Below are 14,520 nucleotides of genomic sequence, written 5' to 3'. Positions count from 1 at the left end.
CAGAATAATGAACTGAATCATCCCTCTTAGTTTTCGTTACGATGTCACTAACACCCCGTACAAGTACATAAGGTAGCCATACAAATGGGTATGAGTGTTCGTGACACCGTAACGAATACTGAGGGGACGATTCAGACCATGATTCTGAGTTGATATCAAGTGGAATTTCTTTTCGGAAAATTCATTAATTCTTTTGTGTTTTTCTTTTTTATTATTTTCTATTTGAAAGAAAGAAAGAAAGAAACATTTATTATTTTCGGACATCACAGACACAGACAGACAGGTACATTACATTTAACACAGGAAAGAAACCACACGGAAATCAAAGTACACAGACAAAAAAAACATTAAAAAAAAAAAAATACCAAAACAAAAAGAAAAACAAACCAAATTTCATACTTTTGCAACTCATATTAACTCAGAATCATGGTCTGAATCATCCCTCAAAGTTTTCGTTACGATGTCACTGACACACTGTATATGTACAATACATACGATGTTAGAGACATCGTAATGAAAATGATCTCGAGCATTAATAATAATATGTATACACTTTGGTACCATGTCACATTAACTTTTTTGACAAATTGAACTGTGAGTCTCACTAAATGTCAAATATGTTAGTGCGACAAGAGTCCTAAAGTGGGTACATTATATTGCTCATGACTGTACCTCACCCTATTAATAGTGACAACTTCAAACCCCCCGAAACTCCATTAATATAATATTACACTATACATGTCGCAAATCAGATGTAGCTGGCTGTGAAAATTTAATGTATACTAAAATAACTTTAGGATCGTATGCAGTGACTAGCTTTTGCCCGCGACTTCGTCCGCGTGGCGTGTTATAAAATAGAGATCTTTGAGTGTGTGGGAGTGCATGTCAAATTTCAAGCATCTAACTTATGCAGTTTAGATTTATTTGATACAACTTTTTTTTTCCCGCTAACTCCTATTGTTCAAAATACAGCCATAACTAAACTTTATATTTACTAAGGTATGCATGCATGCTAGATTGAAAACATCTACTCGTAGGTATCTTACGCGGTTTAGATTTTTTCATACAAATATTTCTTCCTGCTAACTCCCGTTCCCGTGGGAATTTTGCAATATTCTGTTGCAACTAAGCTTTAAATTTACTAAGGTACCTGCATGCCAAATTTCAAGCGTCTAACTTAAGTGGTTTAGATTTTTCATACAAAAGGATTTTCCCGCTAATTCCCGTTCCTGTGGGAATTTCGAGAATTCCTTTCTTAGTGCACCTCTACGGTACCTAAGCTACGTCCCTTCTAAATTTCAAGTGCCTACGTTTAGCCGTTAAGGCTGTGCGTCGATATGTCAGTCAGTCAGTTTCTCCTTTTATATATTTAGATTTTTATAAATAGATCATACATAGTAGGTTGGACCGAAAGGGTTATAATGTAGAAGTGCAAGATTAAGGGAAAGGAGACAATGAAAGATATTGAGGACAGAAGAGGCAAGATGATTGGACACTTAATAAGACACGATGAATTTAAAGATAGAATAAAAGAGAAGAAGGGAAAGACCAAGAAGAGTTTAAGTACATGGAACATATTAAAGAGAAGGTATATTACTATTATGGTCCCCCTGAGCCGAGGTTCGCGCCCAACTGGGCACCCTCAGGCCTGTTGTCTTAAACGTTGTACCGGGTGAGAGCCTTCAGCGCTCCCCATTTATCTGGCCAAGTAGTTAATGCCATCTGCGGCAAATCTACAATGAGTCACGTCAAAAAAAAAAACGATGGGTGTACCTCTCGTAGTCGTCGGTTTACGTTATGTTGAATCAGAAACGTTTTCGTAAGACACACTTCAATACTTTTTGCGAGGTTTTAATTAAAAACTGAAATTAAAAACTCTTCCTCAAATCGACATAAACAAAGCCAAAAATTACGAACGTCAAAATTTTAAAATTTCAAAACCAGATTCGAATCAGTTTGTTGTTGAAACAGTTGCATTTGTTTTAAGTCTGTCTGTCTAGAAGGTCGTGGGTTTGAATCGGAGTCGAGCTTTGTTTTAGTTTTAAAATAGTGTTTTTAGATTAAAAGCTATAAAATGAGGGAAATAGTGCATATACAGGCCGGCCAGTGCGGCAACCAGATCGGAGCAAAGGTAATTGAGAAAGTTATATATCCTGTTCAAACTTGGGAATCGATGTCTGGCCTCCTATACCAGTCGTAGATGGTGCTTGCAATATTTATCTACTCGTGGGATAGATTTAGTGGTGCAATTTCTTGTTGAATGTAGAAAACTTTACTCTTGTCTTTAGTTTCGTGTTCGGCCTTAAGTTATCCGTTAGCTCTGCAAAATTTCTGTGAATTCGGTAAATAGCTTTCGTGCAATATCATTAATAGATTGTTATCTTTCTAAAACAAACACAGCTTCGGAAAGCAAGGTTCTTGCCTCATAAAATATTTAAACGAAGTTCAACCTTGTTCCCGCTAGAAAAGTAGCACGTTCTAGTTCTAACGAAGTTTCCTCATTTCAGTTCTGGGAAGTAATATCTGACGAGCACGGAATTGACCCTACTGGCACATACCACGGAGACTCAGATCTCCAGCTGGAAAGGATCAACGTGTACTACAATGAGGCAACCGGAGGAAAATACGTGCCAAGAGCTATTTTGGTTGACTTGGAACCAGGCACCATGGACTCCGTCAGATCTGGCCCGTTCGGACAAATATTCCGCCCAGACAACTTTGTATTTGGACAGTCGGGCGCTGGCAACAACTGGGCGAAAGGTCACTACACTGAGGGTGCAGAACTAGTAGATTCAGTCTTAGACGTCGTAAGGAAGGAAGCGGAAGGATGTGATTGTTTACAAGGATTCCAGTTGACACACTCTCTAGGAGGTGGCACGGGGGCCGGCTTGGGAACGTTATTAATCTCCAAGATCAGAGAAGAGTACCCCGACCGTATTATGAATACATTCAGCGTTGTCCCGTCGCCAAAAGTGTCTGATACCGTCGTCGAACCGTACAACGCAACGCTGTCTGTGCATCAATTGGTGGAAAACACTGACGAATCATACTGCATCGATAACGAGGCCTTGTATGATATCTGCTTCCGTACCTTGAAGCTGACCACGCCCACATATGGAGACCTGAACCACTTGGTGTCAGCGACGATGTCTGGAGTGACGACTTGCCTTCGCTTCCCTGGCCAACTGAACGCGGATTTGAGGAAACTAGCCGTGAATATGGTGCCGTTTCCTCGCCTGCATTTCTTCATCCCTGGTTTTGCGCCTTTGACGTCTCGTGGCAGCCAGCAGTACAGAGCGTTGACGGTTCCCGAGTTGACCCAGCAAATGTTTGACGCGAAAAACATGATGGCTGCATGCGACCCGCGTCATGGAAGATACTTGACTGTTGCTGCTGTCTTCAGAGGCCGTATGTCCATGAAGGAAGTAGACGAGCAAATGATGAATATTCAGAACAAGAATTCTTCGTACTTCGTAGAGTGGATTCCGAACAATGTGAAGACAGCCGTGTGCGATATTCCGCCAAGAGGCTTGAAGATGTCTGCGACATTTATCGGGAACTCTACTGCTATTCAAGAGCTGTTCAAGCGCATTTCTGAGCAGTTCACCGCCATGTTTAGACGTAAGGCGTTCTTGCATTGGTACACTGGCGAAGGGATGGATGAGATGGAATTTACTGAGGCTGAGAGCAACATGAATGATCTGGTGTCTGAGTACCAGCAGTACCAGGATGCTACGGCTGAGGAGGAAGGAGAGTTTGACGAAGAGGAGGAAGGTGGCGACGAGGGAGACTAGACTGCGTGTCAATTAAGATTGCGTTATTATATTGTATATTTTTTATTTACTGGTTTTATTATTACATTTTATGCTTTTAGTCCTTAGCTGGTGTTTCTCGTTTTATGCTACGTTAGGTATCCCCAACACTTGCATTTTAATACGAGCGATTTTGCTCCTTACTTAAGCCTATTAGCATAGGCTGATACACATCTTAACATTTGCAAAATGAGCAACGAATATTTGCTCTGAAGTAATTTATTCAAATAAAATCAAATCAAATATACTGCACTCAAAACATACATTTAGTAACAGTACAAATGGACGGCCTAATTGCTCTGAAGCGATTTCTTCTATTCAACCACTACCAGCCATATTTACACCCTTACTCTATAGTAGATACACTAAGAATAACCACATGGAGATTCATCATGAGCTCGCAAAAGGCTTTTGAAGCTCTTGAGAGAATTACGCACAGCCAATCAGAAGAAATCCTTAAGCCACTTTTGGTCAGAAGCCCGAAGACGGATAAGCACGCGTCATCTTACTTTCGGACAAACAGGTGATCAGCCTGTAATGTCCTAACCAAACTAAGGATCACAGTGATTTTTGTGATTTATCCCCAGCGGGATTCGAACCCGGGACCTCCGGATCGTGAGCACAACGTTACCACTGGACCACGAAGGCCGTTTAATTCATCTTCATGTACGCACTTGTGACGATGACCCGTATGATAGATAGATAGAAAAAATACTTAATTAAGCACAATAGACACAAGATACAGAAATTACAGAGATCACAGCAGGTTCCCAGGAATCAGTCCACTAGAACGAACAACTGAGCCCACTAGAGCTGTTGAAAACCGAGGACTGCACACGAAAATGGTCCGGTTTTCCAAAATAATCCCTTAAATACTGTCTGTATTCGCAGTCCGCTGCATTACACCAGCTCAAAATAAGTGGCTTATTTCTGGAGTGCTGTAACTAGAGCACGCTTGACTGTGATAGGCGGAGCGGGGAGCGGTAATGCCAAGTCTTGTCCCTTTCGGTCCATCTAGTCCACTCTATCTTCACCTCGTGCATAAAATTTCCAGAACACTTACTGCCGTAGTCAGTATACGTATATCTAACCAAACATATATCCAGTTTACTTACCAGCCCACAGGAAGCGTTAAATGGAAAAAATACCGTAGGTACATCTTGGAACAGGGTTACTGTTGAATCGCCAAAACCCAAAATAGCTCACAAATTCAAATTAAAAAATATCTTTATTCAGTAGGTAACATAGTTACACTTTGAATTGTCATTTTTTACATAACTTTTGTAACGAATACATACTTTACAGCTGGAACTGACTGCTTCGCATACCCTCTGAAGCATGGAGCATTCTTACCTTTGGCCTGCAATGTCCTGATAAGACCCCCGCGGACCCTTGACACTACCCGATGGCACCACCGGTAGTGTCAAGGGTATTATTCCGTGCCCATGGCACCACCGGTAGTGTCAAGGGTATTATTCCGCGTGCCCATGGCACCACCGGGGTGCAAAAGGTACTATTCGTCGTCGTTGCCAGCACATTCCGCTATTCGAAACCATGCAGAGTATGCTCTGCCGGAATAAGTGGCAACGCGGCTGTCAAGCCCACAATTCTGTTTCTAAGCTTGGAATTGGTACACTTTAGGGATTTGGCTTTCTTTATAATAGCACGTGTCCAGTGATAAGTAACAACCTCTCAGCAAGATTTCGGGGAAACACTTCAATACAGCGTTCATCATCCCTGTTTCATAATCGCAATGAAACTTTCTGGGGCTCCATAGTGGTAATTGCAACCTAATTAGATTGAATAGAATGTGATAACTTTCTTCTTTTCGGTTAGACATTAAAGCGTAAATTAATGGCCTCACATTTGTTTTTTCAATTGTACTATTCATGTCTCCGTGAATAATATACAATTGTGCAAATGGAGCTGGACAACTCATGAATGTACCGTTTCCAAAGTATTCATGAATTGTTGAAATTAAATGCCGTGATTCTTCAGAACTGAAAAGCAATATACGTGTGCTTTCGTCTGTAAAATCCGCTAATATAAAACTATATTATATTTGGGTGGTTTCACGATATAAAAGAATAGTACCTATTGCACCCCGGTGGTGCCATGGGCACGCGGAATTATACCCTTGACACTACCGGTGGTGCCATGGGCACGGAATAATACCCTTGACACTACCGGTGGTGCCATCGGGTAGTGTCAAGGGTCCGCGGGGATACAGACTAGGGATCACAAAATGATTTACGTGATACGGGGTTCAAATCGTGAATCGTGAGCCACTGGACCACAGAATTCATTTGAATCCATCAATGGCCTTGAAAGTCCTTAAAACCCTTGGAACCTCAAGCACCATAAGGGCTTTTTCTTCCTACGGCTCATCTATCTAATTATTTAGTTTCAAAATACAGAGGGGCTAAAATCCACGAGGAAAGGTCGTAATTCCTTCATCGCCTGTTAAGCCAGGGAAACTAATCTGAAAGCAAATTGATGGTTTGACGAAGCTTGTGTGGATTTCATTGCACGCCTTAGCTACAGGTAGAGCAAGCTGGAAACTGTTCAATGTATACCTACCTAATTGATCACCATGTTGTAAACAAATAAATATATTCCATTCTAAGACTCCCCTTACACATGAGATCTCACATTTTATAACGCGAATTTGAAATTTTAGTATCAGAAACTTACAGCGTCGTAAAGAACATTTGAAAGTATCCAACAAAATCCGTTATCCGCGCCGCTCATCACCATACACACATCTAAAAGCGGATGCTTCTTGAATAATTTAGGGCCCGCTATTTGTACCCCGGCATCGCACTAGCTTACTAACATAGAGATCTGATGACGTGCAGAAGCTTATATTCTTCTTCAAAGTCAAGTGGGACTGTTTTCGTTGGTTGCGCTTCTTCTTGGTTTAGTTGAGAACTGGTAACTACATAAGCATAAGCTCATGGTCAGGAGTACGTCCATCGCAAGATGAACTAAGTACCCATACTTCACCGAGCTTTCTGTTAGACCAACGTGATAGGTGCTGAGCCGTATCGCCGTCTATAATGGTGAATTAAAAACTCACTCACATTTCTTCCAGACAACCATAAAGCAAAAAAAAGCAATATTGCTATTTAATATTTTGTTGACATTGCGCACTTACTTCTTCTTCTTCTATCGTGTGGGTTGTGAGGTGAATTACCAACCTCATCAACCCTGGTGTCAGGGTTACTATTGAGCCGCCAAAGGCCCCTGACATGACTCATGTAACGACTACGTACTTACATCAGTAAGTAGTTACCGGGACCAACGGCTTAACGCCTTCCGAAGCACGGATCGTCTTACTGTCGGACAATCAGGTGATCAGCCTGTAATGTCCTAACCAAACTAGGGACCACAAAGTAATTTTTGTAATATGTCTCCACCGAGAATCGAACCCAGGACCTCCGGGTCGTAAGCCCAACGCTCAGCCACTGGACCACGGAGGCGCACTTACTTATAAACCATTATACACAAAGCCATATGTTGTCTTCTGACTGATTCTGTCTCTGCCCACCTTCATAGCACATTTCTATCACATTCATTACCTTTACTTACGTGATAAACTTACTTAATAATTCATTTTAGACGCTCAATATTTCAAAAGTTAATAGAATGCTAAGAAAAATAACTTTTCAAATATTTCACACCTTCCAAACTTCGGACAAGTTAGGTAGATCATTGATCAATGACCGATATGTATCAAAGTGACTGTCTAGACCAGCGGTTCTCAACCATTGGAGCATGGCCCACTGGGAGCGCGTAGATTTTACTTATGAATTTATTAAATGGCTATAAGTTTCATTGTGATAAATACAATAAAACATAAACAGCCTATATACGTCCCATTGCTGGGCACAGGCCTCCCCTCAATCAATCGGAGGGGGCATGGAGCATACTACACCACGCTGCGCCACTGCGGGTTCCTGGAGGTGATTTTTACAGCTAATAGCCAGGACCAACGGCTTAACGTGCCTTCCGAAGCACCGAATCATCTTATTTTTTCGAACAATCAAATGATTCAAACCTGCAATGTCCAAACAAAGGACAGTCTCACAAACTGTTTTCGACAATGTCCCCATCGGGAATCGAACCCCGACCTCCAGATCGTGAGGCTGACATTTGTGTGTCAGCGTGGCCAAGAGACAAAATGGCTAGAATAATCGGGACGTCAGGATCGTATATTACGTCCTTCGGGCGCCGATATTTTCCAGTACGGTCCCTGGGATGTCTTCGGAATCCGCATCTACTAGGGGATTTGGGCGCATTGGGTTGAAGGTTGAGAACCCCACAAAGGTCGGTCGTGAGGAAACCCACATTCTCGAGAAATGCATTTTCGGAGGTACGTAATCTAACTTGTATTGGGCTGGTTTTCCCTTCGCGAGTTGGAAGGTCAGACAGGCAGTCGCTACTGTAAAAAACCGGACCTGTCAAATCTTCAGGTTAGGTAAGCTGATCCTGTGAAAAACAGGATAATGCTAAGGAGATGATGGGTTGAAAATCCCTGGTCTAGACATACCGAATAAACCTAAAGTTGAAGATTAAAGATATAGCAGTCCTTTATTTGAAAAGTTAATAAAATATTCGGGTAAATCCAGCTAAGTTTCTTTTAAAAAGGTTTTCTGAGGTATCGATAGCGATATCCATAAGACTTATAAGTTAAGATGGTATTATAGAGAAACGTGGGTTTCGGGTTAAAACTTGTTTTTTGTAATACATAATATACTTGTAATCCCTTTGAGGATGAGCACAGAGTTATGCTGGACTAGGAGCATAGAATAAAGAATAATACTAGGTATGGAACTGTTATTCTCCGCCCCGCGCTAATTCGTATGGGGCGTCGATTTCATCCCCTCTGGGTTTTAGTCTTAAATTCCGGTAAGCTGCTGAGGAGTAAGGGAGCCGCGAATGATAGGCAGAACACGATAAAAACCAGATTTTTGTATGGAGTGTTCAGGATATGATGGAAGCTAGTGTTACTACCTTGTTTTGACTCTGCTTATATGTGAAATAAAAGAGTTTCGGTAACTTGACTTACTGCAGATTTGCCACAAATGGCCGGACGAATTGGAAGCGCTGAGGGTTCTCATCCGGTATAAAATTTAACACAATTAAGAAAGAAAGGAAGTATTTATTATTAGAGGACGCCACAGTAACGATACAAACACAGTAAAAAAAACTTACACAAAATCACATATTACTAACAGAAACGTAAAAGGAACAGAAAAATAATAATAAAATACAAAATATTGGTCGTAACAGTCATGTGGCGGTGGTCAATTGGGCCAACAATTGGAACAACAAGCCTGAGGGTGCCCAGTTGGGCGCGAACCTCAGCTCAGGCCGAAGTCTGAGAGGAAAATATTTGAAAAAAATTAATCGACCCTAGTGGGTAGCGCCTCATATTTATTTATAGCAATAGAGAAACTACGTCACGTGGTGGCGCTAACGGTCGCATGCGGAAAAGTAACATACGCTATGAATGGCGGGTAAATCAATGTAGTAGTCCAACCAGAGGTCTTGGTGTGGCCGCGTATTATTTGGGTAAAACATATCATATAAGATAAGATAAGATAAAATTTATTGTGTATAAAAGTTGATTACACAGTAAACACTTAGCACTACGTTGTTTAGCTAGATTGATACAATATTTAAGGTATAGCTACAGACACTTAAAATAGGAAAATTAATTCCTATGCTATAAGCATCAGTAACCATTTCATTAGTATACAATAGCCAGTACTACGAATTTATTTACGATGCAAAGTGCTGTTGAATGAAAAGATAAATGTGTGTGTGTGTGTGTGTGAGTGTGTGTGTGTGTGTGTGCTCCTGCGTGCGTATTTGCATATATGCTCTGCATATCTCCCTTGCTACTATGATCTGTGGTTTCTGACTTACGTCATATCAGACCAACCATTATACCAAGCCCTATAATCCTTGCCTTATAAATAACATATTGCATACAATGTTTTAACTTGAGTATAGTACATTTGGTACGTTTGGGTACAAATGGTAAAGGTCAAGAGATGTCTCGCGCACTCACCGCGGTTACCCGGCTGGTATTAAAACATTAATGGGATGGCCAGAGAGGGATTTAGACTAGAGCCACCGTGAATGTGGCTACCTGAAAATCTTTATTGCAAGATAAAAATAAAATGTTCTACGTTTAAAAACTGGAATCGCTGATATGGGAGGTGAAGTCGCCAGACTTAAAGGTCGGGGACATGTTTTTCGCATGCACCCTGAGCGGTGCGCACGGATCGTCACGCATTGGGTGCCTCATGACGGGTACAGACGTCGTGGTAGACCTCGAAAGAGATAGCGTGATGACTTAGACGTGCGGCAAGCATTTCTTTTTACAATATTAGCGAAGAATCTTGCATAAAGTAATTACAAGACAGTGATTCCCTTTGTGGGTTCGCAGTTTATTGAGTGTTATATTGTTATCTTACAAAGTAAAATGAAATAATTCCTGGTAAGATTATGTGAGTAATCTTCTTAGAATATTTTAGAATATTTCTTAAATAAGCCCCATTTTCATTTTCATGGCAAGCATGGAGCGTTTTGTATACCACGCCCTGAGCCGAGGTTCAAGGTTCGTGCGCCCAACTGGGCTCCCTCATGCCTGTTGACTTAAGTTTTGTACCGGGTGAAAGTCCTCAGCGCTCCCCATTTGTCCGACCAAGCAGTTAATATCATTTGCGGCAAATCTACAATATGTCTACAATAAGCCTGTAATAAAAAGGCTTACATTTTCCGCGCCACAATTACATTTTCCTATAAAGCGAAGCAATATACATCATCAGCCGTACGACGCCCACTGCTGGGCATAGGCCTCCCCCAAGGATCTCCACGACGATCGGTCCTGCACTGCCCGCATCCAGCGGCTTCCCGCGATCTTCACCAGATCGTTGATCCAACTTGATTCAAATATCAAGCATCAACTATTTTTATATATGCTTCCGCCATTATATTGTATTTTTGAATAATTATGTACTTACCCGAGTAATGAGAGAATAGGTAGTTATCACGTTAAATCTGTACAGCGCCATCTATATTGTTTATGGGGAACGTAACCTGGAAAGACCTTCATTAGGGTCCATTATTAATTGAGGAGCTCGGTGGCGCAGCGGTAAACGCGCTCGGTCTGCGATTGTTGAAGTTAAGCGACTTTCGCAAAGACCGGTCATAGGATGGGTCACCACAAAAAAAAGTTTTCATCTCGAGCTCCTCCGTGCTTCGGAAGGCACGTTAAGCCGTTGGTCCCGGCTGCATTAGCAGTCGTTAATAACCACCAATCCGCACTGGGCCCGCGTGGTGGTTTAAGGCCCGATCTCCCTATCCATCCATAGGGAAGGCCCGTGCCCCAGCAGTGGGGACGTTAATGGGCTGATGATGATGAGGGTCCATTAAACTGATTGCATCCCTGTTTCGTTTCATATTTATTTTTCAGTGTGCATGTATTCACGTTCGTTGTCATACCACGAGCAATGATTGTATGATTTAAAAACGTATAAAAGAGTATTTTTTATCTCCTGTGATAAAATGTCCTGATATAAATTAGTCGCACGCTATTCCTCCTATCGTGTCGATTATATATACCGTTATGATGGTCGTTTTGTCATGTAAATAACTTATGTTGCTGTTGCAGTACCGGGTGAGAGCCTTCAGCGCTCCCCATTTGTCCGGCCAAGTAGTTAATGCCATCTGCGGCAAATCTACAATAAGTCACGTCAAAAAAAGTGTTTTCTTATTTTATTTTTTGATTGAGATTACTCTAGCCATAGAGGCAGCCAATCAGCTCGCGACACCAAACACTTCAGGTCCCCGATACCGACCCCGCCGGCGTGGTCGACGATTTCCCTCATTCAGCGCTTATCGCTATCGACCCACTAGGGTCGATTAATTCTTTCAAATATTTTTCCTCTCAGACGACGCCCTGCGCCGAGGTTCGCGCCCAACTGGGCACCCTCAGGCCTGTTGTCTTAAACGTTGTACCGGGTGAGAGCCTTCAGCGCTCCCCATTTGTCCGGCCAAGTAGTTAATGTCATCTGCGGCAAATCTACAATAAGTCACGTCAAAAAAAAAAGGAAGCGCCAACTACCAAGGGATTTGGGTGGTGCGGAGCAGAATCGAAAAAGCGTTTTGAAGCTAATTTGAGCCTGCGAAATTACCACTGATGTTCCTTTTCCCGGAATGTTCTCAAAGTGGAAATGTTTCTGTTGTTAAAAGTATTTTAATAGTAAGGGCAGCTTTTTTTTTTTCAAATTCTACTCTGATGTTATCTGCCTAAAGGTAAGTAGGTAATAAAGATTGCGTCAAATAACTGGAAATGATGTAAGTAGCATTATATATTTTATCTTTGACCAAGTCAAATACCCTACTACGTAGAATAAATAATTCTGATTTAGTTTCTGACGGAGACATGAATGTATATGATTGGCATAACTGACTTGTCTTGTCAAACTATATACATACATCACACATATAAATAGAGACTTTGTAATTCCATTTGCTTCGATCCTGACACACTTCTCTTGCTTCCTCCACATTCATCAATCGTTTCATACACGCACGCTGATTCGGAATATATCTTACTGACTTACTCACTTCAAAGGACATCTCCAATTTGGTCAATATACGTCCTTCTAGGTCGCTTTATATACCGGTTTTGTAAACCTATCATCATTCATCCGCTCTACGTGTCCAAACAAACTTAACATTCCCTTCGCAGTCACTAGGTATATCTTCTTTGACACCATATCTCTCTTTTTTTTTTGACGTGACTTATTGTAGATTTGCCGCAGATGGCATTAACTACTTGGCCGGACAAATGGGGAGCGCTGAAGGCTCTCACCAGTACAACTTTTAAGACAGCAGGCATGAGGGTGCCCAGTTGGGCGCAAACCTCGGCTCAGGGCGTCGTCGATAGCGATTTTTTGACACCATATCTCTCTCTTATCACACTGACTCTCTCATTCCATTCTCATACATTCCTTTCTCAGTCTTAATCACTATTATCTTTTTTGACACCATATCTCTCTCTTATCACACTGACTCTCTCATTCCATTCTCATACATTCCTTTCTCAATCTTAATCACTATATCTTTTTTGACACCATATCTCTCTCTTATCACACTGACTCTCTCATTCCATTCTAATACATTCCTTTCTCAATCTTAATCACTAGGTATATCTTCTTTGACACCATATCTCTCTCTTATCACACTGACTCTCTCATTCCATTGTAATACATTCCTTTCTCAATCTTAATCACTATATCTTTTTTGACACCATATCTCTCTTATCACACTGTCAATCTCATACATTCTTATCACTTACACTGTCGATTTTCATAACCGTTTGCAACTTGGCTAAGGCGCCTGATCCCTCCCTGTCTGAAAAGATAATTAACAAAACTTTCTGAGACGGAAACGTATCCATATTCAAATGAGATTATAAAGTTCACACATACCTAATTAAGAAGATGAGAATTCCGTTCTAACAAAACTTAATGCTAAGGTTTAACTTGCTCTCTTAACGTTCATTTTCTAACCGTCTACGTCTTAACCAGTGTCGGTCGCAGGAGAGTTCCCGGGAACTATTCCCACATACATACATACATAAACTCACGCCTATTTCCCACCGGGGTAAGCAGAGACTATAGAATTCCATTTGCTTCGATCCTGACACACTTCTCTTGCTTCCTATACATTCATCAATCGCTTCATACACGCACGCCGGTTCAGAGTAGATCGTATTGAACCTTTTCTAAGGACATCTCCAATTTGATCATCGTAAGTCCTTGGAACTATTCCCGGCAGTGAAAATTCACAAGACTTATATAAAAATAGATCTATTACCTAACCTTTAGGTAGATAAGACCAGCGTACAAGAAAGAACAATTTGAAAAAGAAAAGCAGCCAATGTCTTCACTTTTAAAGAGTTTTTACAACGGGAACATTCCCATCATCATCAGCCGTACGACGCCCACTGCTGGGCATAGGCCTCCCTCAAGGATCTCCACGACGATCGGTCCTGCGCTGCCCGCATCCAGCGGCTCCCCGCGACCTTCACCAGATCGTCGGTCCACCTTGTAGCGGGCCTACCCACTGAGCGTCGTCCGACACGCGGACGCCACTCCAGAACCCTTCCGCCCCAGCGGCCATCGGTTCTCCTCGCCATGTGTCCTGCCCACTGCCACTTCAGCTTTGCAATTCTCAGAGCTATGTCGGTGACTTTAGTTCTCCTGCGGATCTCCTCGTTTCTGATTCGATTAAGCAGGGAAATACCAAGCATAGCTCTCTTCATTGCCTGCTGAGCGACACCGAGCCTCCTCACGAGAACCGTAGTAAGCGGCCACGTCTCACTGCGAACTTTCCCAATTGGGGAATATTCCCTTGTACGGCACATCACTAGTCTTACCTATTTTCATAATAATAGGGTAGTTAGTTTCCAACTTGTCAAATCAGTTACATGTTACTAAACGTGAAAACATGAAATTACCATGGAATTTTTATGAAAAAGCAACATGTGACGTCATAGAAAAACGTGACAAAATTTCGAACTTATTATTAAACTAGCGACGCAGATGGCATTAACTACTTGACCGGAATTGACCTAGGAAAAGTATCCAATTATTGCGAAGACTGTTACACCAGTATTCTAAGA

The 14,520-nt window shown here is 41.7% G+C and overlaps 2 protein-coding genes across 4 annotated transcripts in view; both read left to right on the top strand.

Moving 5' to 3' along the window:
- Window positions 1-14,520, top strand: part of LOC126377830 (uncharacterized) — a 361,766-nt gene that overhangs the window by 283,409 nt on the left and 63,837 nt on the right. The window lies entirely within an intron of this gene.
- LOC126377884 (tubulin beta chain) lies at window positions 2,075-3,794 on the top strand. The gene is made up of 2 exons (XM_050025935.1): window positions 2,075-2,131; window positions 2,508-3,794. Exons 1-2 carry the CDS (start codon window positions 2,075-2,077, stop codon window positions 3,792-3,794), a joined length of 1,344 nt encoding a protein of 447 aa, XP_049881892.1.

The sequence above is a fragment of the Pectinophora gossypiella genome, chromosome 24 (genome assembly GCF_024362695.1).
Source record: "Pectinophora gossypiella chromosome 24, ilPecGoss1.1, whole genome shotgun sequence".
In the NCBI taxonomy this organism is placed as follows: Eukaryota; Metazoa; Arthropoda; class Insecta; order Lepidoptera; family Gelechiidae; genus Pectinophora; species Pectinophora gossypiella.
This window is presented reverse-complemented; position numbering and strand designations above follow the sequence as displayed.